The following is a 23,042-nucleotide window of genomic DNA, read 5'->3' on the forward strand; positions in this document are numbered from 1 at the left end:
CTGGACTCCATACTCCCGGAGCACCCCCCCACAGGACGTCCAGAGGGACACGGTCGAACACCTTCTCCAGGTCCACAAAAAACATGTGGACTGATTAGGGTAACTCCCATGAACCCTCGGGCACCCGGTGGAGAGTATAGAGCTGGTCCAGTGTTCCGCGACCTGGACGAAAACTGCATCGTTCCTCTTGGATCCGAGGTTCGACTAACGGCCAGATCCTCCTCTCCAGTACCCTGGAATAGACTTTCCCGGGGAGGCTGAGGAGTGTGATCCCTCTGTAGTTGGAGCACACCCTCTGATCCCCCTTCTTAAAAAGAGGGACCACCACCAGTCCAGAGGCACTGGCCAACGACCGCCACGCAATGTTGCAGAGACGTGTCAGCCAGGACAGTCCCTGCACATCCAGAGACTTAAGGATCTCAGGGCGAATCTCATCCACTCCCGGTGCCTTGCCACCGAGGAGCTTAGCAACTACCTCGGTGACTTCAGCCTGGGTAGTGGACGAGTCTACCTGAGAACCCAGCCTCTGCTTCCTCAGCGGAAGACGTGATGGTGGGATTGAGGAGGTCCTCAAAGTATTCCTTCCACCGCCCGACGGCACCTCCAGTTGAGGTCAACAGCTCCCCACCTCCACTGTAAACGCTGTTGGTAAAAAACTGCTTCCCCCTCCTGAGGCGCCGGACGGCCAACACAAAACACAAGAGAAACTCCGCCTCAAAACAAGTGGATGAAAAATCTAAAGTAAAAGAAGATCAGTGAAGAAGTTCATCCCGACACGTTTCTGCCGGATTAAAGTGAAACTGAGTGGTCACAGTGTGTTTCTATTGTCCCATTAATTAATCTGCTCTAATATCACCAAGTCAGCATTAATAAGTCAGGAAGGTTCTGTTTTTGGCTGCAGCAGCAGTGTTGCTTTTAGCTGCTGGATGAGTTTTAATTCTTCATAATCTCAGAGAATAACTGCTCCTTCAGTAATCTGTAAACTGCTCTGCTGGGTTTCTCCCTGTATGTGATTGGTCAGATGCTGCAAACTCCGCCCTTTTCATGTAAACATGCACACGTAGGTCTGGGTTGAACTTGTGAGTTGATAACCTGCTTCGTAGTAACGGTGATCAGGATCAGTCAACCCAGGAAACACAGAGATCCTGGATATGTTGATCAGGGTTCGTAGTACAGGCTTCTGTTCAGTCTACATCAGAGGTAGGCACAGAGGTACTACGGAACGGAGTGTTTAAATATGGACAAAACCTGTCAGACAACTGCAGCTCATCCAGAGCTCATCCCCCCACCACACTAAGGTTGGAGCTCATCTCCCCTGCTCCACCCTCTCCACTGGCTGACTGTGTATCAAAGGACTTCAGAATGGTCCTTCTGCTCTAGAAAGCTTTGAAGGGTCTCGGCCTAAATCATCTCAGATTGACTTGTAGAAGATCAAAGCTCCAGACCTCTGAGGTCATCAGGAAGAGGTTGACTCACTGTTCCTACAGTCAGAAGAAACAAGGAGAAGCAGCTTTTAGTTCCTACCTCCTCACCTGTGGAACAAACTTCCTGAACACCTGAAGACTGCTGACACACTCACTTCTTTTAAATCAGGACTTAAAACATTCCTAGATGCACAGGATGTAGAATAAACAATAGACTCTACTTTCTTATTAAACTTATCTTAATAAAGCTCTTACCTTTTTATTATACTTTTCTTCATTTTTTGCTGTTCTAAAGCTTTTATGTATTTCTTTATTCTGTATTTCTTTAATTTCTTTGCAAAGCACTGTGAATTGCCTTGAGTTTGAATGGTGCTCCATAAATAAATTTGCCTTGCCTTGCCTTGCCATAGACCACTGAAAGCATAGCATTCCCATCAAAGCCAAACTATTAGGGGGATTAGTTAAAACTTAAATGCTGGCAGCTGCAGAACTTCAGTTTTGAGAATCAACTGGATTCTGAAGGACATGAGTCAACAGCTGAAGGTTCAGACCACACTACTGTTTTAGGATGGCCATGATATGTTTTGTAAAAAGTCCATTATATGTGACTATATGTGACCAGGATGTTTAAAGGTTTTTTACAATGGCTGTTGGTATTTCTCTGAGCTCCATTCAATCATTCCATAGCGATTCAGATGAAAATACACACAAAACAAACAATGCAATGTGTTTGTGTGCGATATCATTCATGGTATTTACAGTTGATTATCTCAAGAACTTGCTACAAACCGAAAGGGCAATCTGTCTGTGTGACATGAGATGAGGAACAGAGATAAAAACAGAGTTGCCTTTAAGAAATGACAGTTGGGGATGGTGACTGTGCTCAGGGCGGAAGCTTCTCCCGTTTGCCTTCCATACAGTGAATGCTCATGTAGAAGGTGTTTCCCAGGGTCTACCAGTCCTCACAGTCACAGACGGTTTCTTTCAAACTTCCATGAACGCTCTAATGCAGAGACAAGTATCAGTTTGTTTTTCCTTCCTTTTACAGTTACATGAACAGTGTTCAGTGTCTGTGTTCAGTGTTCAGTGTCAGTGTTCATTGTTCAGTGTCAGTGGTCGGTATCAGTGTCGAGTGTCTGTGTTCAGTGTCCATTGTCAGTGTCTGTGTCAGTGTTCAGTGTTCAAAGTAGGAGTCTGTGTCCAGTGTCTGTGTTCAGTGTCTGTGTTCAGTGTTCAGTGTCAGTGTTCATTGTTCAGTGTCAGTGGTCGGTATCAGTGTCGAGTGTCTGTGTTCAGTGTCCATTGTCAGTGTCTGTGTCAGTGTTCAGTGTTCAAAGTAGGAGTCTGTGTCCAGTGTCTGTGTTCAGTGTCTGTGTTGAGTGTCAGCGTTCAGTGTTAGTGTTCAGTGTCAGTGCCAGTGGTCGGTATCAGTGTTCTGTGTCCATTGTCCATTGTCAGTGTCTGTGTCAGTGATCAGTGTTCAATGTAGGAGTCTGTGTCCAGTGTCTGTGTTGAGTGTCTGTGTTGTGTGTCAGCATTCAGTGTTAGTGTTCAGTGTCAGTGTCAGTGCCAGTGGTCGGTATCAGTGTTCAGTGTCTGTGTCCATTGTAAGTGTCTGTGTCAGTGTTCAGTGTAGGAGTCTGTGTCCAGTGTCTGTGTCCAGTGTCTGTGTTGTCTGTGTTGAGTGTCAACGTTCAGTGTTAGTGTTCAGTGTCAGTGCCAGTATTCAGTGTCAGTGCCAGTGCCAGTGCCAGTGCCAGTGCCAGTGCCAGTGCCAGTGTTCAGGGTCTGTGTTCAGTGTCAGTGTTCAGTTTCAAATCAGTGAGACTGATAAAAGACTGCTGGCTTGTTTCTCTGAAGGCTTGTTGTAGGACTCTAATCTGATTGGATCTCTGGCGTTGTGCTCACAGCATCATGTAGCTGAGCTCGCAAAAAGTCAGATTGCTGTCAGTGTCACACATCGTCATGTGTCAGTGGACTGCACTGCGGGAGCTCCGTCTCAGGGACACAAACACACCAGCAGGTCTGGCTGAATCATTGTGGCTGAACTTTCTTGTTCACATCTTTTTCCTGGCCCTTCCCTTTGCTGTGCCTCGTCCTCCCACACTGCATTGCAGCATGAAGTGTGAATGTGCTTCAGTTTCAGCGCCGGGCTTGGCCAGCTACGGGCTGGGAGTGTATTTGAGCATGAGTGAGAGAGAGAGGGGGGTGGGGGGAGAAAGAGGGAGGGAGAGAGAGAGAGGAGAGAGAGAGAAACAGGGAGAGAGAGGGGGGAGAGGGGGAAGGGGGGGAGGGAGGGTGTGGAGAGAGGGAGGAGAGAGAGACAGGGAGAGAGAGCGGGAGAGAGAGAGGGAGGAGAGAGAGAGACAGGGAGAGAGAGAGGGACGGGGGAGGGAGAGAGAGACAGGTAGAGAGGGGGGAGAGAGGGGTGAGAGAGAGAGGGAGAGGGGGGAGAGAGAGACAGGGAGAGAGAGGTGGGAGAGGGGGAAGAGAGGGGGGGGGAGGGTGTGGAGAGAGGGAGGAGAGAGAGACAGGGAGAGACAGGGAGAGAGAGCGGGAGAGAGAGAGGGAGGAGAGAGAGAGAGGGAGGGGGGAGGGAGAGAGAGACAGGTAGAGAGGGGGGAGAGAGGGGGGAGAGAGAGAGGGAGGGGGGGAGAGAGACAGGGAGAGAGAGGTGGGAGAGACGGGGGAGGGGGGAGAGAGAGACAGGAAGAAAGGGTGTGGAGAGAGGGAGAGAGACAGGGAGAGAGAGGGGGAGAGAGGGGGAGAGAGAGGGAGGGAGAGAGAGGGAGAGAGAGAGAGAGAGAGAGAGAGAGAGAGAGAGGGAGAGGGGGGAGGGAGAGAGAGACAGGTAGAGAGGGGGGGGAGCCAGAGGGGGAGGGAGAGAGAGGGAGAGAGAGACAGGGAGAGAGAGGGGGGAGAGAGAGAGAGACAGGGGGAGGGAGAGAGAGACAGGAAGAAAGGGTGTGGAAAGACGGAGAGAGACAGGGGGAGAGAGGGGAGAGAGGGGGAGAGAGAGAGGGAGAGGGAGTGAGAGAGAGGGAGAGTGAGAGAGAGGGAGAGGGAGTGAGAGAGAGGGAGAGTGAGAGAGAGGGAGAGGGGGGGAGGGAGAGAGAGACAAGTAGAGAGGGGGGGGGGGGAGCCAGAGGGGGAGGGAGAGAGAGACAGGTAGAGAGGGGGGGGAGAGCCAGAGGGGGAGGGAGAGAGAGGGTGAGAGAGACAGGGAGAGAGCGGGGGGGAGAGAGAGAGACAGGTAGAGAGGGGGGAGAGAGGGGGTGAGAGAGGTGGGAAGGAGGAGAGAGAGAGGGAGAAAGAGGAGGGAGAGAGAGACATGGAGAGAGAGGGGTGAGAGAGGGGGGAGAGAGAGAGGGAGAGGGGGGAGGGAGAGAGAGGGGGACAGAGAGAGGGGGGAGGGAGAGAGAGAGGGAGAGAGAGAGACTATCTACTATCTAACGTCAGTGTTTCCTCCAAAATAAAGTGTTCAATGAATGAAAGCCTTTCCACTGGTTCCTGCTTGAGGAGAGAAACGATGAGCTGTGATGATGAGTTCATCAAAAACTCTGAGGAGAGTCACGGTGATGAAGAAGGGTCAGCGGGTCAAGCAATAAATGCCGAGTCATGGAAATGAGCCACTCACGGGCCTATAACTTAGCAACGGGCCAGAGAGGAGGAGCGGAGCAAGAAGGATGGGGGTGAGTGCAGGAAGGGAGCCGATAGGAGGTCAAACACAAGTGAGGAGGAGGAGAACAACTGGAAAATGGCCTCTGCTGTGAAGCTGGTGTTGAAAAAACGAGCTTTACACTGCCTGAGAACAGCAGACTGAAGCTCCACCCCTCGATTGTAGGTCATTTAAAATGTATTCACTGACCGCGGGCCACTCGGTGGCGGTCCAAATCAAAGTGTTCAATCGGGTCAATATGGACTGACGCGTTTTTAACAGGTGGAAATGTTTTTGTGGTGATTGAATGTTTGAATCTGTAAATAAAAGTGTATTTTAAGACATAAAAATAAAAAAGAGTGAGGCTGGCGGCACCCAGCTTGTAGTACAAACTTTTCCGTCCGACGGGAAGAAAAACAAAATAAAACAAAGACACAAAAGGGAAATGAAGATCACCCACAACGCTGGAAGAAGACACAATAGTAGGGCTTTTCCACCAAAAAGAACCAGGTTCTAGTTCAGGGCCGGTTCTTAAATGAGCACCACCAAAGAACCGGTTCTTTTTCCACCGTTAACGGAGCCAGTAGAGCCTCGTCACTGCGTCACTCCAAAACGTGATACGTCACTGATTTCACCAATTTGGCGCTGACAGCCTCATCCAGGAACCAGGAGACGGACTGTACCAGTGGTTTAGTCCGGGTCGCTCCATCTAGTCTGACATGAACCTCTGATGCACCAAAGAGCCAGAAAACATTGAGTCTCTTCTTGTCTCTATTGACTCTATCTCTATTCACTTTATTTCTGGACGTGTCTGAATCAAAAGCTTCAACATGGAGGAATGGAGGTGTAGAATGATAGAACGCTGCTCTACAGCCGTTTCCATGGCAACCTAGGTAAACACTCATGAAGCCATTAAAAGACTCATTTTCTGTCTAAAAACTCCAACTTTGATTTACAGTAGCATGTAGTTTGTTTTTTAGTTACTGATGAACAAAAGTATTAATTATAAAGAAGTTCTGTGGTTATAAAATAATATTGGAGCGTCTCTGAGTGGAGCAGAGCGCCCCCTGCAGCCTCAGACTGCCTTGCTCAGCGGCTGCAGCTCCTCAGCCGGCGGTCAGAACGCTAAACAAAGACCTGGACGTGACGTTAGTTAGAATAATGTCACCATGAAAAGTGTGGAAAATATGCAACAATGGAAAACTGCTTCTAAATTATATCTGACGTAGCAGACTGACAGGTGGAGCTCTGCAACATCTCGACTCCGCAAACGCGAATTAAATAATCCCGTTTCCTCGTATTATTAACTTCAGGGAACGACTTATTATATCGTTCCTACGCATATTTATTTATTTTGTTATCTCTATAATCACTCTGGGGCTCCGTGTTCGCTGTAGTTTTCAGAAAGCCGGTTCAGTCTTGCTTCACTACCAAAGCCCCGGCCTACCAGGGGCTAAACTGCTGCTACGCTGGCCCCACTTCGTTGCTGGACCAAAGAGGAGCTAGACTGGGGCCCGAGGCATCATCAGCTGGGGGCGGAGTTATCTCTGGAGGTATCTCTGGAGTTATCTCTGGAGTTATCTCTGGAGGTATCTCTGGAGGTATCTCTGGAGTTATCTCTGGAGGTATCTCTGGAGGTATCTCTGGAGTTATCTCTGGAGGTATCTCTGGAGTTATCTCTGGAGGTATCTCTGGAGGTATCTCTGGAGGTATCTCTGGAGTTATCTCTGGAGGTATCTCTGGAGTTATCTCTGGAGGTATCTCTGGAGGTATCTCTGGAGGTATCTCTGGAGGTATCTCTGGAGGTATCTCTACCTACAGGGCGGAAGCGAGGTTGAACCGGCTTTCTGAAAACTCCAGTGAACACGGAGCCCCAGAGTGGTTATAGAGAAAAATATTTTAAAAATACGCTTGGGAACGATATAATAAGTTGTTCCCTGAAGTTAATAATACGAGGGAACGGGATTATTTAATCCGCGTTCGCGGAGCCGTGGTTGTCAAGAGTGCTGCAGAGCTCCACCTGTCCGACTTCAGCTTGGGTAGTGGACGAGTCTACCTCTGAGAACGATAGTCCTCCTCCATGGCCTCCCCGAACTCCTCCCAGGCCTGAGTTTTTGCCTCCACCACGGCTCGGGCTGCGGCCCGCCTGGCCCGCCTGGCCCGCCTGGCCCGCCTGGCCCGCCTGGCCCGCCTGGCCCGCCTGGCCCGCCTGGCCCGCCAGTACCTGTCAGCTGCCTCAGGAGTCCTGTGAGCTAACAGCGCCCCAAAGGACTCCTTCTTCAGCTTGACGGCATCCCTTACTTCCGGTGTCCACCACCGGGTTCGGGGGTTGCCACCACGACAGGCACCAGAGACCCTGCGACCACAGCTCTGAGTAGCAGCTTCGACAATGGAGGTGGAGAACATAGTCCACTCGGACTCAATGTCTTCAGTTGACAGCTCTGCCCCTCTCTTCACCCGAGTGTCCAAGACACGTTGCCGGAGATCGGATGACAAACTGTGACTAGCACAGAAGTCCAATAACAGAACACCGCTCGGGTTCAAATGAACCGCTCTTCCCAATCACCCCCTTCCAAGTCTCACTGTCGTTGCCCACGTGGGCGTTGAAGTCCCCCAGTAGAACAATGGAGTCCCCAGTTGGAGCACCATCCAGCACCCCTCCCAGGGACTCCAAGAAGGTCGGATACTCTGTACTGCTGTTCGGTCCGTAGGCCGAGACAACAGTCAGAGACGTGTCCCCTACCCAAAGGCGTAGGGACGCGACCCTTTCTCTTAAATATAGTCTCTGTGTGTTTTAACTCTGTGGTTTTCCCTAAATATATATATATATATATATATATATATACATATATATAAATTTCAGGAGCAACAGTCAAGAAAAGAAAGTTTAACATGCTGAACAGTTTAATAGGTGACATATCATTGCCGTCCTCACTGTCACTGCTTTCTTAGCGTTCATGTGTTTTGGTTACTTGTTTTTCTGTCAGCACTGTTGGCTTTTGCATCCCTGTTCACGTTATTAGATTTGTTTTAGAATTGTCTTGGTTCCCATCAAAGCTGCTCCTCCACTGTTTCTGTGTTTTCTTACCTGTGCTTCGTTTTAGTCCGTCTCTGTTGCTCCTTTTCTGAAGAGCGCTGAGGTTCGTCTGCTGTTTCTTTCAATTCTGATTTATCTTCACACACTGTGTTCATTTCCTTGTTACCCGTCTCCATTGATCCCTCTGCAAGTACTCGGATTACTATCACCTCGGTCAATAATAGTGTTGCACAAGCTGCACAGTTCTCGACAGCAGAATATTGCTCCGCCTCCAGACCCGCCCCCTGATGAGGACACAGACTAGGACCAGAAGTTCAGTCTGGACCTGAGTCAGTCGGCTCTGCCACGGTGCTCAGCTCTGTGGCGGCAATGGACGCAGGCAGAGCAGCCAGCTCCACTCTGGTCCCGGCCCAGCCCCGCTCCCTGCCTCGGTTCCCATTCTCATCCCTGCTCCGGTCCCTGACCCGCCCCAGTTCTCAGATTTAGTCTGAGAAAGTCATGGTGAAATCCCTAAAGACAAAATCTAAAAATCAACAAAAGTCTATCAAACATGTTTTAGAGAAAGGAGGAAGGTAGTGATTATTTATAAGTTCCTGTACATTTTATTTCAGAAGGTATAATTGATGTATGTTACAGTATGACGTGATGAATTGGTCCGAATGCAGAGAGAGGCAGAAGAGGGAAGAGGTCGGACCATCTCATGGCCGCATCACAACGATGCTCTAAGATGAGAGTCTCTTCCTGTTTGTCATGTCAAGCTGCTTGTGAACACACTGCCTACTGCAATGTCAAATGACTCCCAGAGCAGCAGCGTGGTCATCTCACATTAACATTATTTATGCTGACAGGAAGCTGTGCTCAAGACTTGAGTTCTCCTCAGGTGGACCAGGATCAAATCAATTTGATTTGACTGCATGGAGAAATATATGGCTATATTCACATTTTGTTGTAGGTTTTGAAGGTTTCGACTGATTCAAGTGCAATTACATTGAGGAGTGAAGAATGAAGATCTGTCTGATGTCAAGGAGGATCATTTCCACATACATTAGAACTGGAAGAACATTCTGGTGGTTTGTGTCTGACACTGATAGCAATATTTAGAACTCCTGGAAAGAAAACCATTTCTTAATAAAAATCAAATCATAACCCTTTGAACTTTATATGTGAGTCTGTCTTTTAATACCCAGCAGTTCATATTAAGTGCTTTTGTCTATTAGATTAATATAATACAATCTATAGCTCTGTCTTTGGTCTCAAGCAGCTCATGTGAGAAATATCGGGTAAATATCTGGTACATGTCTGGTTAATATCTGGTAAACATCTGGTAAATAGCTGGTACATATCTGGTAAACATCTGATAAACATCTGATAAACATCTAGGTAAACATCTAGTAAATATCTGGTACATATCTGGTAAATATCTGGTAAATATCTGGTACATATCTGGTACATATCTGGTACATATCTGGTAAACATCTGGTAAACATCTGGTAAACATCTGGTAAATATCTGGTACATATCTGGTAAATATCTGGTACATATCTGGTACATATCTGGTAAATATCTGGTACATATCTGGTAAATATCTGGTACATATCTGGTACATATCTGGTAAATATCTGGTACATATCTGGTAAATATCTGGTAAATATCTGGTACATATCTGGTAAATATCTGGTACATGTCTGGTAAATATCTGGTAAACATCTGATAAATATCTGGTACATATCTGGTACATATCTGGTAAATATCTGGTAAATATCTGGTAAACATCTAGGTAAACATCTAGTAAATATCTGGTAAACATCTGATAAATATCTGGTACATATCTAGTAAATATCTGGTAAATATCTGGTACATAGCTGGTACATATCTGGTAAACATCTGGTAAACATCTGGTACATATCTGGTAAATATCTGGTAAATATCTGGTAAATATCTGGTAAACATCTGGTAAATATCTGGTAAACATCGAGGTAAACATCTGATAAACATCTGGTAAACATCTGGTAAATATCTGGTAAACATCTGGTAAACAGCCCTGTGAAGTCTGAAAGCTGTGTTCAGACCGTCCTTTGTCCTTCCCAGGCTGACTGTCCTCCCATGGTGAATCCCCTCAGAGATTTCTTTACCTTTGAGTGGACAGATAAAAATATTTTGCAGTCACATCAGAGACATCAGAGCTGCAGGCACTGCTATTTTCTCTGTCTCTCATTATCTGGAGGGCGCAGACATGGCAGATATGATTTCTTCTACCTATTGAGGCAAAAAGAGGATTAGTCAATGTTATCCTGAAATCCTCGGCTGGCCATCTTGTAAAGAAAATGAGCAGTGCTGCAGTTGTCTGCATTATTCCGTCTTCTGCTTTTAAATGTATATCCTGACCCAAAGTCACCGTCTTATTTCCATGCATGACTGTATATAGATGAAGCATGTTTAAAAGCATTACATATCCTGATCAAAAGTCTTATGTTCCATTAAACTGAAGATCCATCATTTTGTCCACTTTGACCGTGACGCTTGACCAAGGACAAGTTCACGTTTGGTTGCGTGACAAGTCAGTGACAAGGCTGTGACTCAGTCTGCAGCACCGATGGGGGGAAAGCAGTGGTGATGGTCACAGTGATGATGGTCATGTCAGAGCAGACATGTCACAGCTGTGCTCATTAACAGCTCCTCTATTCTGAACAGCTGCTCTCTGCTGCCAGAACACAGACTTTAGAACCGACAGGATCAGTTCGGTGGTGGAAGTGGACAAAAACAGCACATTTCTTTGCTATTTTAAACTAAATCCAAGCTGACTCAGTTTTAGTAGAATACTTTATGAACTGTGGCAGTAGTAATTGTGTGTTTTACTTGTCATTTAAATTGCTCCCGTATGAAAATATATTTTTCTTTCTTGGTCCCTAATAAATTCTTTGTAAGGTTCAATTTGTTTGTTTTCAAATGCCCATGCTGTTACTTGTACTGTAGGAAGATCAACAGAACTAAACAAATAATGAAAAAAAACCATGGTTTGATGTTATTAAGCTGTCTTAAAGTTTTATCAAGACTAAACTGATGTTGTTTGCATTGATGTAGGGGGGATTCAGTCATGCAGGTTCAGGTCAAATCATTAATAAGGTCCCCAATATATCATGGTGTATGCAAACATTTAATAGAAAACACTTCGTATCAACATATCTAAATGACATCGTCAGTCTGAGGTAACTGCAGAAGTTCCCTACGTCCACGTAGCGTTTAACAGAATTAAACAATACAAAGGGAAATTCTAACTTTAACATTCAGCATGAAAGTGTTTTTGAAGTGTGAATTGCAAAAGAGTTAAAATATTTTCCTTCATACATAAAGAAGAGTTTGACTTGAATGAGTTTATATGTCGTCTGTTTTATGTAGAATGATTAAAGAAAAATATGAATTAATTGCACAATTCTATACTTAATTGTGATTAATCACATTGTTTTTCTCCTGAAGACTGAAACTTGTATTGAATATTTATTCAGGGAAAACCACAGAATTAATGTCGACTTAACACACAGAGACTATATTTAAATTCAAAGACTATTTTTATAACGTCCTGTTAGCTTTTGGTGAAACTGTTTTATCTCCATGATCAGCAAAACAATAAAAACATAAATAAAATATTTAATAAACATCTAACATCAGTCTGGGTTTTGTTAGAGTGCAGGTCAACACTTTGAGGATTTGGAGGAGCAGGAACATAGTACCTTCCTGGCCTGTTTACACCCAGCCTTAACAGAACACAGTACCTTCCTGGCCTGTTTACACCCAGCCTTAACAGAACACAGTACCTTCCTGGCCTGTTTACACCCAGCCTTAACAGAACACAGTACCTTCCTGACCTGTTTACACCCAGCCTTAACAGAACACAGTACCTTCCTGGCCTGTTTACACCCAGCCTTAACAGAACACAGTACCTTCCTGGCCTGTTTACACCCAGCCTTAACAGAACACAGTACCTTCCTGGCCTGTTTACACCCAGCCTTAACAGAACACAGTACCTTCCTGACCTGTTTACACCCAGCCTTAACAGAACACAGTACCTTCCTGGCCTGTTTACACCCAGCCTTAACAGAACACAGTACCTTCCTGGCCTGTTTACACCCAGCCTTAACAGAACACAGTACCTTCCTGACCTGTTTACACCCAGCCTTAACAGAACATAGTACCTTCCTGACCTGTTTACACCCAGCCTTAACAGAACACAGTACCTTCCTGACCTGTTTACACCCAGCCTTAACAGGCGCTTCGGCTGATTTGACCATGAGGTCAATATGTGAAAAACCTGTAGTCAAAATAAAACACTCTTTTATTTGTTTCTTGCTGCGGTTGTCATCATGCAGTACAACAAAGACGTCTACTTGAATCAGACTGAACGCCACAGAGGATGTTGTTGGTTTGCAACACCTGAATCCAGTGAAGTGAAGTCCTGCCTGAAGCAGATTCCTACATTATCAAGTGTGACACCTAGAAATCAAATGTCAGCAAAGTGCAGCGAGCGAGCAGCGCTGCAGCCGTCGCCACACACACACACACACACACACACACACACACACACACACACACACACACACACACACACACACACACACACACACACACACACACACACACACACACACACACACACACACACACACACACACACACACACACACACACACACACAGTTTCCCCTCAGAATGGCCACAAAACCTGCAGAGAGCTTCCAGTTTCAAAGTGTTTCACATACATTGATTGAAAAGTAGTTTTTTTCAGTGAAACCAACTGGTATACATCCCATCCATCCATTTTCTCCAGCTTATCCGTTTCCATGTCACGGGGGTGTCAGTCTGAGCACCATCACCCAGATCACATTGCACCGAGAATAAGGACCCACAGGAAGGTGGCGCCCGGCGTGGGACATGAACCCTCTACCTTGAGATAGAGAGTCTCATGCTCTACCTACTGAGCTGGACGGGGGACATGAACCCTCTACCTTGAGATAGAGAGTCTCATGCTCTACCTACTGAGCTAGCCGGGGCGGTATATATCCCTTAGAATCCAAATTCAGTACAGAAAGTGTGTTGATATTACATTTTTTATGTATCTTTCCCTTTTAAAACTCTCTTCAATACAATAAATTACAGTAAAAGTGATAATCTTTGGATAATCTGGAATAATCTTTGCAGTTCTTCTTTGGAAGCTTTCCAGGAGCTGCATCAATGAAAACAATGCAATACACGTTTCATCCACTTTGCTCCACGGGGGTGATGTGTTAGCTTTGCAGTCAGAATGTGGTGTAGACTTTTCACCTGCTTTCCAGTGGCATCCCATAATCCTCACCTGGTCCGTGTACCTTCCGGCCATTCGATTTTCGTTTTGATGTCGGAGAACGAAAAACCGGAAACCATCCGATTTGATATTGGGAAACGAAAAAACAGGAGAGAAGCTGTCTCCCGTTTTTCATTTTAAAATACGAAAATCGAATGGCCGTAAGGTACGCGGACCCTTGGTGGTCTCACTGGTTTAGTTGGCTGCTGACTCAGCAGTTGGTTGGACCTTTATGAACATTTTGGGCCGATGTTCACACTAAGGGTTCGCTCCACATGCTGCACCCGGTGTTCTTCATTTCAGTAACTGAAAATGTTTTGGCCAATCAAGTCAGTCACTTTCACAACCAGATATTTTTCTTAATTGAGAGCTCTATCGTGGAGAAATATGCACTCTGGTTTAGACCGTCATGTCAGGTAACCTCCATTCTGAATGGAGCTGATTGTCCTCCAACACCTGGTGGAGACCGAGGACAGTCTTCCTGCTCTCTTCATGGTGAATGGACTCATTTATATAGCGTCTTTTCACTGAAAGCAGCTTCACATGGTTCATTACATTCCCACATTCACACGCACATTCACACACACACACATTCACACACACATTCACACCCCACGCAAGGTGCTGTCCCTCCAATGAGGGCAGTTTGGGGTTCAGTGTCTTGCCCAAGGACACTTTTGCATGTAGGCAGGCAGAGATGGGGATTAAACCTGCAACTTTCCGATTGGGAGACAACCGCTCTACCAACCGAGCTATACACACACACACACACACACACACACACACACACACACACACACACACACACACACACACACACACACACACACACACACACACACACACACACACACACACACACACACACACACACACACACACACCACTGCGAGAGCCCATTCTCCACTAATCCAACCGCGAATGGGGAGGGAGAACCGCACCTCAACCCCCCCCGGGAGCTCCATGCCTGAGCGAGCGCGCCCTGATGTAGTTATACCTAATAGCTTTGTATTTAGTTACTTTATCATCCTCTTATCATTCCTTTATTGTTCTCCCATCATTTTTATCTCGTTCAGGCAGGATTGGTGTTAAACTGTCTGACAACAATAGTGAGAGGAATGGTTCGGTCACGGTGCAGTGCGTTGAGTGATGCATTTGAGTACGACAAGAAAATCCGAACTCTGAGTTTCACATTAGAACTATTTAGAGCTGGAAGAGCTGCTGCAATGATTTCAGTTAATGGATCCAAGAGGGTTAGGGTACATTGACAGGCAAACTGCCACATGTGGCTTGCGAGCCGTGGGTTGGTCACCCCTCTTCTGGTCCACCAGCAGCTCTGGTCCATCCACAGCAGCTCTTGTCCACCAGCAGCTCTGGTCCATCCACAGCAGCTCTTGTCGAGCAGCAGCTCTGGTCCATCCACTAGCTGCTCTGGTCCACCAGTAGCTCTGGTCAATCCACTAGCTGCTCTGGTCCACCAGTAGCTCTGGTCAATCCAACCGCAGCTCTGGTCCACCAGCAACTCTGGTCCACCAGTAGCTATGGTCCATTCAGCAGCTCTGGTCTATCCACCAGCAGCTCTGGTCCATTCAGCAGCTCTGGTCCATCCAGCAGCTCTGGTCTATCCACCAGCAGCTCTGGTCCATTCAGCAGCTCTGGTCCATCCAGCAGCTCTGGTCTATCCACCAGCAGCTCTGGTCCATTCAGCAGCTCTGGTCCATCCAGCAGCTCTGGTCCATTCAGCAGCTCTTGTCCACTAGCAGCTCTGGTCCATCCACAGCAGCTCTTGTCCACCAGCAGCTCTAGTGCATCCACAGCAGCTCCTGTCCACCGGCAGCTCTGGTCCACCAGCACCTCTGGTCCAACAGCAGCTCTGGTCCACCGGCAGCTCTGGTCCAACAGCAGCTCTGGTCCACCAGCACCTCTGGTCCAACAGCAGCTCTGGTCCACCAGCAGCACTCAGAAACCCTGTCCTCCATACAGATGGACAAAGATGCACTTTAAGTCTTAAAACAATAAGAACTAGTCAATCGTCTCTTTCTGCACAAAGCAGCACAACATGTCCTCAAAATGTGTTCCAGTGAAAGAAAACTACTTTCACATGGCAACTTTCATTATTGTGATTTGGGTCTTTTAATTGGAAGCCCTGAATGTTATTTTTCTGTTTCCACAGTTCTTCTCTTTGTGCTGAAGATATGCGCTCAGACAGAAATGAAGAGAGTTGTTGGAGAAAATGCCACGCTGCCCTGCCACCATCAGTTCTGGGTGGGTGATGACCCCACTCTGGATATTGAATGGTTGTTTCTCAAACCCACCAACAGACAGCGAGTGGTGAGTGTTTCTCTACGAAAACCAGTCAATGTTCATTTATGATCCATAACAGCCTCCCTCATGGTAAACGGCTCCACTTTGGGAATTGATCGAATACTAAAATAAACAACATGAATCCCAGATGTCTTTGATAGATCACCCTCTCTCACACACACACACACACACACACACACACACACACACACACACACACACACACACACACACACACACACACACACACACACACACACACACACACACACACACACACACACACACACACACACACACACACAGAGTGTAAGGAGTTTTAGTTCTGTAAACATACTGTTCTTTATTAAACCCACTTTAAGAGTTAGCGCTGGTTAGGGTTTCTGCTCCCTCGCTGAGGCAGAGAGCTGCTGATGTTGCACACAGGTAAGCTTTTACCTACATTTGATTATATGCAGTTAAAGTGTTGATTTAATTTTGTTCAGAATGAAAGTGTCGTGTTATTTACTATGCAAGACATGTTCATGTGTTTATGGGTCAATCAGCCAGCAGGTAGTTTGATGCTTTAAGCTTGTACTTTGATGTAAAGTTAAAATAAAACTGACCAATCTTCTGGATGGTTGATTTAATCTTTATTAATCTGTGTTAATGGCACCCTGTCCCACATTGATTTGTGAAAATAACCACAGGAGTAGCTCTGGCCATACTTGTGTAGCTCATCTTGTGGAGGTAGTGTCAGGAGAATGATCTACTATAACTCTCAAGGAGAAAAGATATTCAGGAATTTCTACTGTGGCTACTCTTACATTCCAAAAATGTTAATTAAGAGTTGCCCTTTGAGAAAGAGATTTCCCAATCCTCCTTCCACATGCACAGCTGCACCTCCTCCTGATTATAAGGAGGTGGGCCTGACTAGGAGGAGCGATCCACACAGTAACCATTACCAATTAAACTACAAAAACAAGAATACTTCAAATAATATTTCTTATCGTTTCGTAAATGTATATCAATTTCACAAAGAAAACCTATAGTCACAATTGGCTCCAACACAGACTAAGAGTGATTTAAAAAGTTTAAGACAATTTTATTACATTATTCTTGCAGGAAGAGACAAAGTCCCAGTCCAACCTCTGCATGATTGTCCAGGAGTTTGTCTCACGATGAAGCCAGACTGCGCCTTTTAAAGGCCGAGTGTTTTGAGAAAGATCCATGTGTTTCCTGCACTGTAAACTCTAACTAAAGGTTACAGAAAGTAGCACAGAGGTTCCAAAAGTACTGACACAGGCCATCAGGGAACTCAGACTGTGAACTTGCACGTCATTTTTTATGAGTCAACAACATTCCCTAAATGTGGACTGCATCACTGGAGGCAGTGCCAGTCTAAATTAATAAGGAGCTCTAGGTGAACCTCAACAGCGGCGCCCCAATAAGAAAATGTGTAAAAATTACACTGATTTTTCCAGTCTTAAAGGATTTTAACAGTTTTGATGCTTTTTGACTAAAAGTCTCTCCAACAAAAACTAAAAAGGCTGTTGTCTCTGTGCGAGTAGACTAACCAGCTTCTTCTAGCTTTCTCACCGTCTTTCCAGTTCTGAAAAAGTATGAACAGCAATACGAAGTGTCTCAGCCGGCAACGGCACGTCCGCGTTAGCAACAGTTGCTAAGGGGGTCGTCAAAGGTCCATCCAAACTACGGATCTGGAATCTGGATCTGGATCCGAGCTGTCAAACAGATACTGATGGAACAGCTTGAGCTTTAAAATATGAATATAATCTCACACGTTGAACCATCAAAATATGAAATCAAATCACATATCAACAGAGATACTCAATTTGCTTTGTGAACGGCCAGATATTACATAAAACAGCTAATTCAACATGAGACACTGCATTATTTAGCAAACACAGCTGTTCTGTATCCACGTTCACATGCAGGGATACAGAGATCTTTTTGGGGTGAACAATACTACAATGCTTGAATACTTCTGTTCTGATTGCGCCCTTTCTCTTCCTCCTTTTGCCTTTCTCTGTACTGTGCACCCAACGGGTTATGTATCTTCATTGCGATGCTAATTAACGCCATCAATCGGGCGAAGCTGAGACTGTATGAACAACTGCTGGCTTTATGGTGAAGTGACCCCCGGCAGAGGGGAAAGACCGGCACTGACTTTACAGGTCTTCGCTTCACAAGTTTGTCTAATGTTTCAAAATTTTATTAACAACTTTTAGGGAAAACGAACAGGACAGGAATATGTCTACAGTTTGTTTTTGACAAGTGGATTTGGACATAGCGAACAGTATCATGGACTCAGTAAGGCAGGGGTGTCCAGGCTCGGTCCTGGAGGGCCGGTGTCCTGCAGGGTCTAGCTCTCTCCCAGTTGCAGAGCACCTGATTGCAATGAAGGACTCGTTATTGGGCTTTTTCACTACCTTGGTGATGACATCATCATTAGATTCAGGTATGCTGAAGCAAACATTCAGGACACCAGCCCTCCAGGACCAGTGTTGGACACCCTGCAGTAAGGCTTTGATTACTGTGACTGATTGCAGAGATAGCAGTGAGGTAAGGTAATATTAGGCTATGAAATGATCATTCTATGTTTGAAGATACACATATAGTTAAAACCTCAGTCAGAGAAAACTGCTTGGAGGAGTTGGAATGGAATGGATCTTCAGCCCAACATCTCCCCTTTGTTCCAAAGAGTGGGATGCTGGTCGCAGTCTTTGGAACAAACCTGGGCCATATAGTCCATATGATCGTGGAGTCCATGTGAACGTCCGAATGTCCTGGAAAACATCATGTCCACAACAGTCCAACAGTTCATACAGTTCATGTGCGAGGCTAATGTCTGGGCAGACAGAGAGACCAGTCTGGGCAGACTTTTAACTTCTTTTCTAACTATCTACAACCAAAATACTCAGTTTGTACAGTTTGCCAAACATGAATGAAAATGAAGTACCAGAGTTGAAGAAAGGAAAGGGGGACAGGTAGTTAGAAAATAGTTGTTAGGCTCCTCCCACACCTCCCGGAGGATAGGGATTAGCTCGCGACATGTTCGTGGACCAGTTTACAAAAGCGGAGGTAACGGATGCAGGGAATCGAGTCTGATCTATAAAATTTGGATGTGGTTGGACTTGGCGTGTGCAACGACATCGGCGATGGTTCACCAGTGAGCAAGCGCCCAAGAGCCACCAACCGTCTGGGGGGTCTTGGTGCTCCTGCTCCAGCTAGGAGTGAGAGAGTGAAGTGTGGTGTGTGGAGGTGTACGTATGTGTTCCCTTCCAAAACCCAACATTCACTACGGAGACTTCAAACTGTACACATTATTTCAATAATGGCTAAGTTCTGAAGAAATCACAACTCTTGGCTCTGTGGGTTCACAGAGGTTAAAATAGTACTGCAGAGACTACGTCAGATGTATCTGTGAAGGTTTATAACCGTGGTGGTGCTAGTCTTGAGAAATTGCTCAACCCAGGTTAGTGGATCTAAGTAAGGTGGTTCTACCTGTACTGAAGCTGCTAACGGAGGAGCTCATCTGCCTACGATCTCCTACCACACACAGGGGTTATTTATCCTAAACAATATTCGACAGAGTCTAAGGCATGCTAAGTGGTGTTAATAGAGCTGGATATGAGTTTACAGTGACTAGATTTCCTTGAACGGTTCAACTCAAGCTTTGTAACTGCTTAGGTTGTCTAAGGAGGCAGAGTTAGATTTCTGATGGTGGCAGGGTCAGTACATGCACCTGATAGGATCTGAGCATGCTGTCACTAAACCCTACTGATAAAAATCTCCTCTGCTCCTGGGGTGGAGGTTCTCCCCCCTTGCTAGGGGAGGAGTTAAACTTACTCTGAGGGAGTAAATGGATTGAGTGGCTCTGCTGTGCAGGCCGTGACAACACTGCCCTCTTCTGATTGGTCCAGGAAGTGCAGTGAAGGGTTGTTTCTCTACCAGTCATTGTTTTGATGGGAGTGAAACCTGTGGGGTGGTGCACGGTGGACCGAATGGTCACCAGCACCCGTTGGAGGTTCACCTCTTCATCTGTACCACTGCTGTTGTCATACCTGAGTATGTTGGTGGTGCTGTGGTTGACTTGGTCAACCTGAGAAGATGACTGGGAGTGGTTTGGTAAATGGAGGTTGGCCTCCATTACCAAAATGTCGTACAGAGCAGCCATGACACTGGGTGTGACATGTGCTTCTGTCTGAGTCGACGGAAGGTGGGAGGCTCCAGTGGCTGAACGCTTGGTTCAGAAGGAGGACAGCAGCCGTGGTGGCCGTGTCAGGGTGGAGCTGGACGTCGTCGACATAAATGATAAGCGGGCCCTGACAGACATTTTCATCATGATGACTGGATGGAACGGTCTGAGTCGTGGTGAAGGCTTTCTCATAGTGGGAGATCTGTATCTCCACACCGTCAGGCGGTCTGATAGCGTAAGCCACAGCTTTGTCTGTGTCATGTGACTGCGCTGGGGCAGCACTGAGACTATGAGTGGGAAAGTCTGTCTGGAGGAGGAACTCTGTGTCCTGGTCTAGGTGGGCCAGACAGGATGCTGAGCAGAGTTTCTCTTTTGTGAGACAGAAAGATGTTTCCGCAGGAGTTTCCCACTCCAAGGGCTTGTCTTCACTAAGGGGTTCTCTGGGGGTTCAGCACCCACTGCACAGTCCCTGGTAGACTGTGAGGAGTGGCTGCAGACCACATGGAGGCTCCTAAGTCCTGATACGTTAGTCGGGGCTCTGAGGTTTTGAATGGCGTGAACTCACCCTGCTCGGGGTTCAATCCCATCAGCGCCACCTATGAGCCCGATGTGGTCAACTCTGGTGCGGCACCCCTGAACTTTGCTGAGAGCAAGTTTGGTTCCAGCTCCCAGGAGTTAATAAAGGACGTGTCGTATTTCGGCTAAACGTTCCTCAAAGGTGCAGTGACGCATGAGGAAGTCGTCCACATAGATGAGATTGCCGTGAGTGGCAGTGTTGCTCATCGTTGTATGGAGAAGGATGGTAGACACCGATGGTGGGTCTAAGTAGCCGAACTGGCACCGGTTCCAGGCGAACTGGCGGTTGCCAAAGGAAGAAACTAGCTGGTACTGGTTAGCGGGGTCCACCTTCGTGGTCCTGAACCGCTTTACCACGTATGCAGCTAGAAAAGATATGTGCCTATGTACAAAAGATGGCTGTGCCTTTGGGTCCGTGGGGACGCGCACCAGGTGGAGGTCTGTGACCCCCCTTTCATGCGAGTCCCGCGCAAAGATCGTTTGATAATCATGGAAGACCTCAATGAATGCTTCTCCTCGTTTCTGCTGTGTTAAAGCGTTAGCTTTAGCAGAATGTGGCTCAGTCTTGGACTAGAAACCTGAATAAGATTCTTCTGGTCCAGACGTGGTCTGTTTACCTGAAGTGTCTATATTCTCTGGTTGAGTCATCGGAGAGTACACACCCATGTCACCTTTCGCGAGCGCTGGTGAGGGTTTTGGTTGTGAACATGAGGAAAGCGGTGTCATGCATGTCGTCACTGATGAGGGACGACGGCAGGTTGTCAATTACAGGCACCATCAGTTCAAGGTTGTGAAATGAACTGTCAGTTAACATCTCTCATGGTGGAAATGTGGTCACTTTAATCTGACCGTGTGTCAGATTCTGGACCCGCGGGTTGGCTGAACGATTGTTCGGCTCAAGAAGAGATGTGTCACAGATCGTCGGGTCTAGATCTGGACTATGAGGCGAGGAGGCGCGGGAACCAGGGACCTTGGTTAAGGTCTGAAGTGACTCTGCTGAAAGTGAGCGGTGGCTCAGAACTTTGAGTAGGTCGGCGTTGGTGACAGATTTCTCTGATCAGGGCGCCAAAGGTGCCTCAGGTACCGAGGTTCCATTCATGTGTGGAACTGGATCGGTGCGGGTCGGACTTTGGAAGAGACCCAAGTATTGGCAGGGAACCGCTGGACTGGATGGCAGCAACTCTGCTGTTGGAAGCTGGGTGGCCTGGTTCTGGGCCAAAGGGAGTCGGGCTGGTGACTTGGGACCAAAGGCACCGTTGGTGGCAGTCAATCAGCACAGCCAGTTGGTTCAGGAGGTCCTGACCAATAACCAGTTCCTCTGTGTTCAGAGCAGTGACGTAGATGGGATGCATGACTGACATGTCCTGGAAAGCGACGTCGACCAAGACACGTTTAGTGATGGGTGACTCGTCCTGAGTGAAGCTTCTGATGTTCATGCTCCACTCTTCCACCTGAAGTGGCTTTCCTAGGGCGCGCATGGCTCTCGCAACCTGTGTGAAGGTGGCTGAACACATGGCTGAACACATTGATGATGGGCAGGTGCAGCAGCCAGGTGGAGAGAGATCCGGAAGCCTTCCTCAGAACTGAGTCTATTGAGTAGTTCCAGTGAATGGAGTCACAGAGCTGTAGCTTGATACAGTAAGGGTAGGTCCAGAACTGAAGCAGAGGATAAGCAGGTTAATGCACGCCAGAGCAAATCAGAGCAGGATTAACTAACTTTTGGTAGCTTACGGTCTGGCGCCAGGTCTTGGACCACGTTGACGCATACCTGGATTTTTACAAAACGGACATTTCCCCCCCCCGACCTTTAAAAAAAAAAGAAAAATCATTACACAGACCCACATATCCACCTGGTTCAGCGCTACTATGAGCAGCCAAACCTGTAGGGTGCAGTGTAGTGAGAAGCATGAAGCCATGATAGCCAATCAGAATCCTGGAAAAAAAACACCATGTCACGAATTGTGACAGAAAGCTCCGCCTCCACCTTTAGATGCAACCGGAGACACAGATTTTATCCAGATCTCCACGGTGGCCAGAGTTTTCAGGAATCATCATTTGTGGTGAATCGTAGCTGGTTTATGTGTAAATGTGAGGCCCAAACGCAGAGAAATATCACAGTATTTTCAAATATTCAGGTACGTGTAAACGTAGCCTTGGTCTGAAGCCAGCTTTATGGAGTGAATTGTTTTTTGTAGACCATGCCCTGCCTCAGGTAATCAACTGATTAACTGCACCGCTCCACACCTCACTCACCAGCCAGCACTCGCCAACCTAGAAAAAAAGCAAAGGAGGGAGGGGGACGGGAAACAGTCCCCAGATCCATTAAAACACTGACTGGATTTAAATAGTGAAGTTTGGACTTTTGCAGTGGAAATCACTTCCAACTCTTTTTGTAAATTGACACATTTCCTGGATTGATGGCATAATTCTCAAGATTTTTATGCCTGTGTTACAACCCAGTGTATGGCTCGAGGTAAGGGAAGCAACATAAGGTGAATAAGGCACACACTC

The 23,042-nt window shown here is 46.8% G+C and overlaps 1 protein-coding gene across 1 annotated transcript in view; it reads left to right on the plus strand.

Annotated features, from left to right (window-relative positions):
- Positions 1 to 23,042, plus strand: part of clmpa (CXADR like membrane protein a) — a 63,082-nt gene that overhangs the window by 17,243 nt on the left and 22,797 nt on the right. The window contains exon 2 of the mRNA XM_080483791.1: positions 15,627 to 15,784. Within this exon, the coding sequence (XP_080339917.1) occupies positions 15,627 to 15,784 (158 nt within the window). The remainder of the gene's footprint in view (positions 1 to 15,626; positions 15,785 to 23,042) is intronic.

The sequence above is a fragment of the Lipophrys pholis genome (assembly GCF_963383615.2).
Source record: "Lipophrys pholis genome assembly, chromosome: 16".
In the NCBI taxonomy this organism is placed as follows: Eukaryota; Metazoa; Chordata; class Actinopteri; order Blenniiformes; family Blenniidae; genus Lipophrys; species Lipophrys pholis.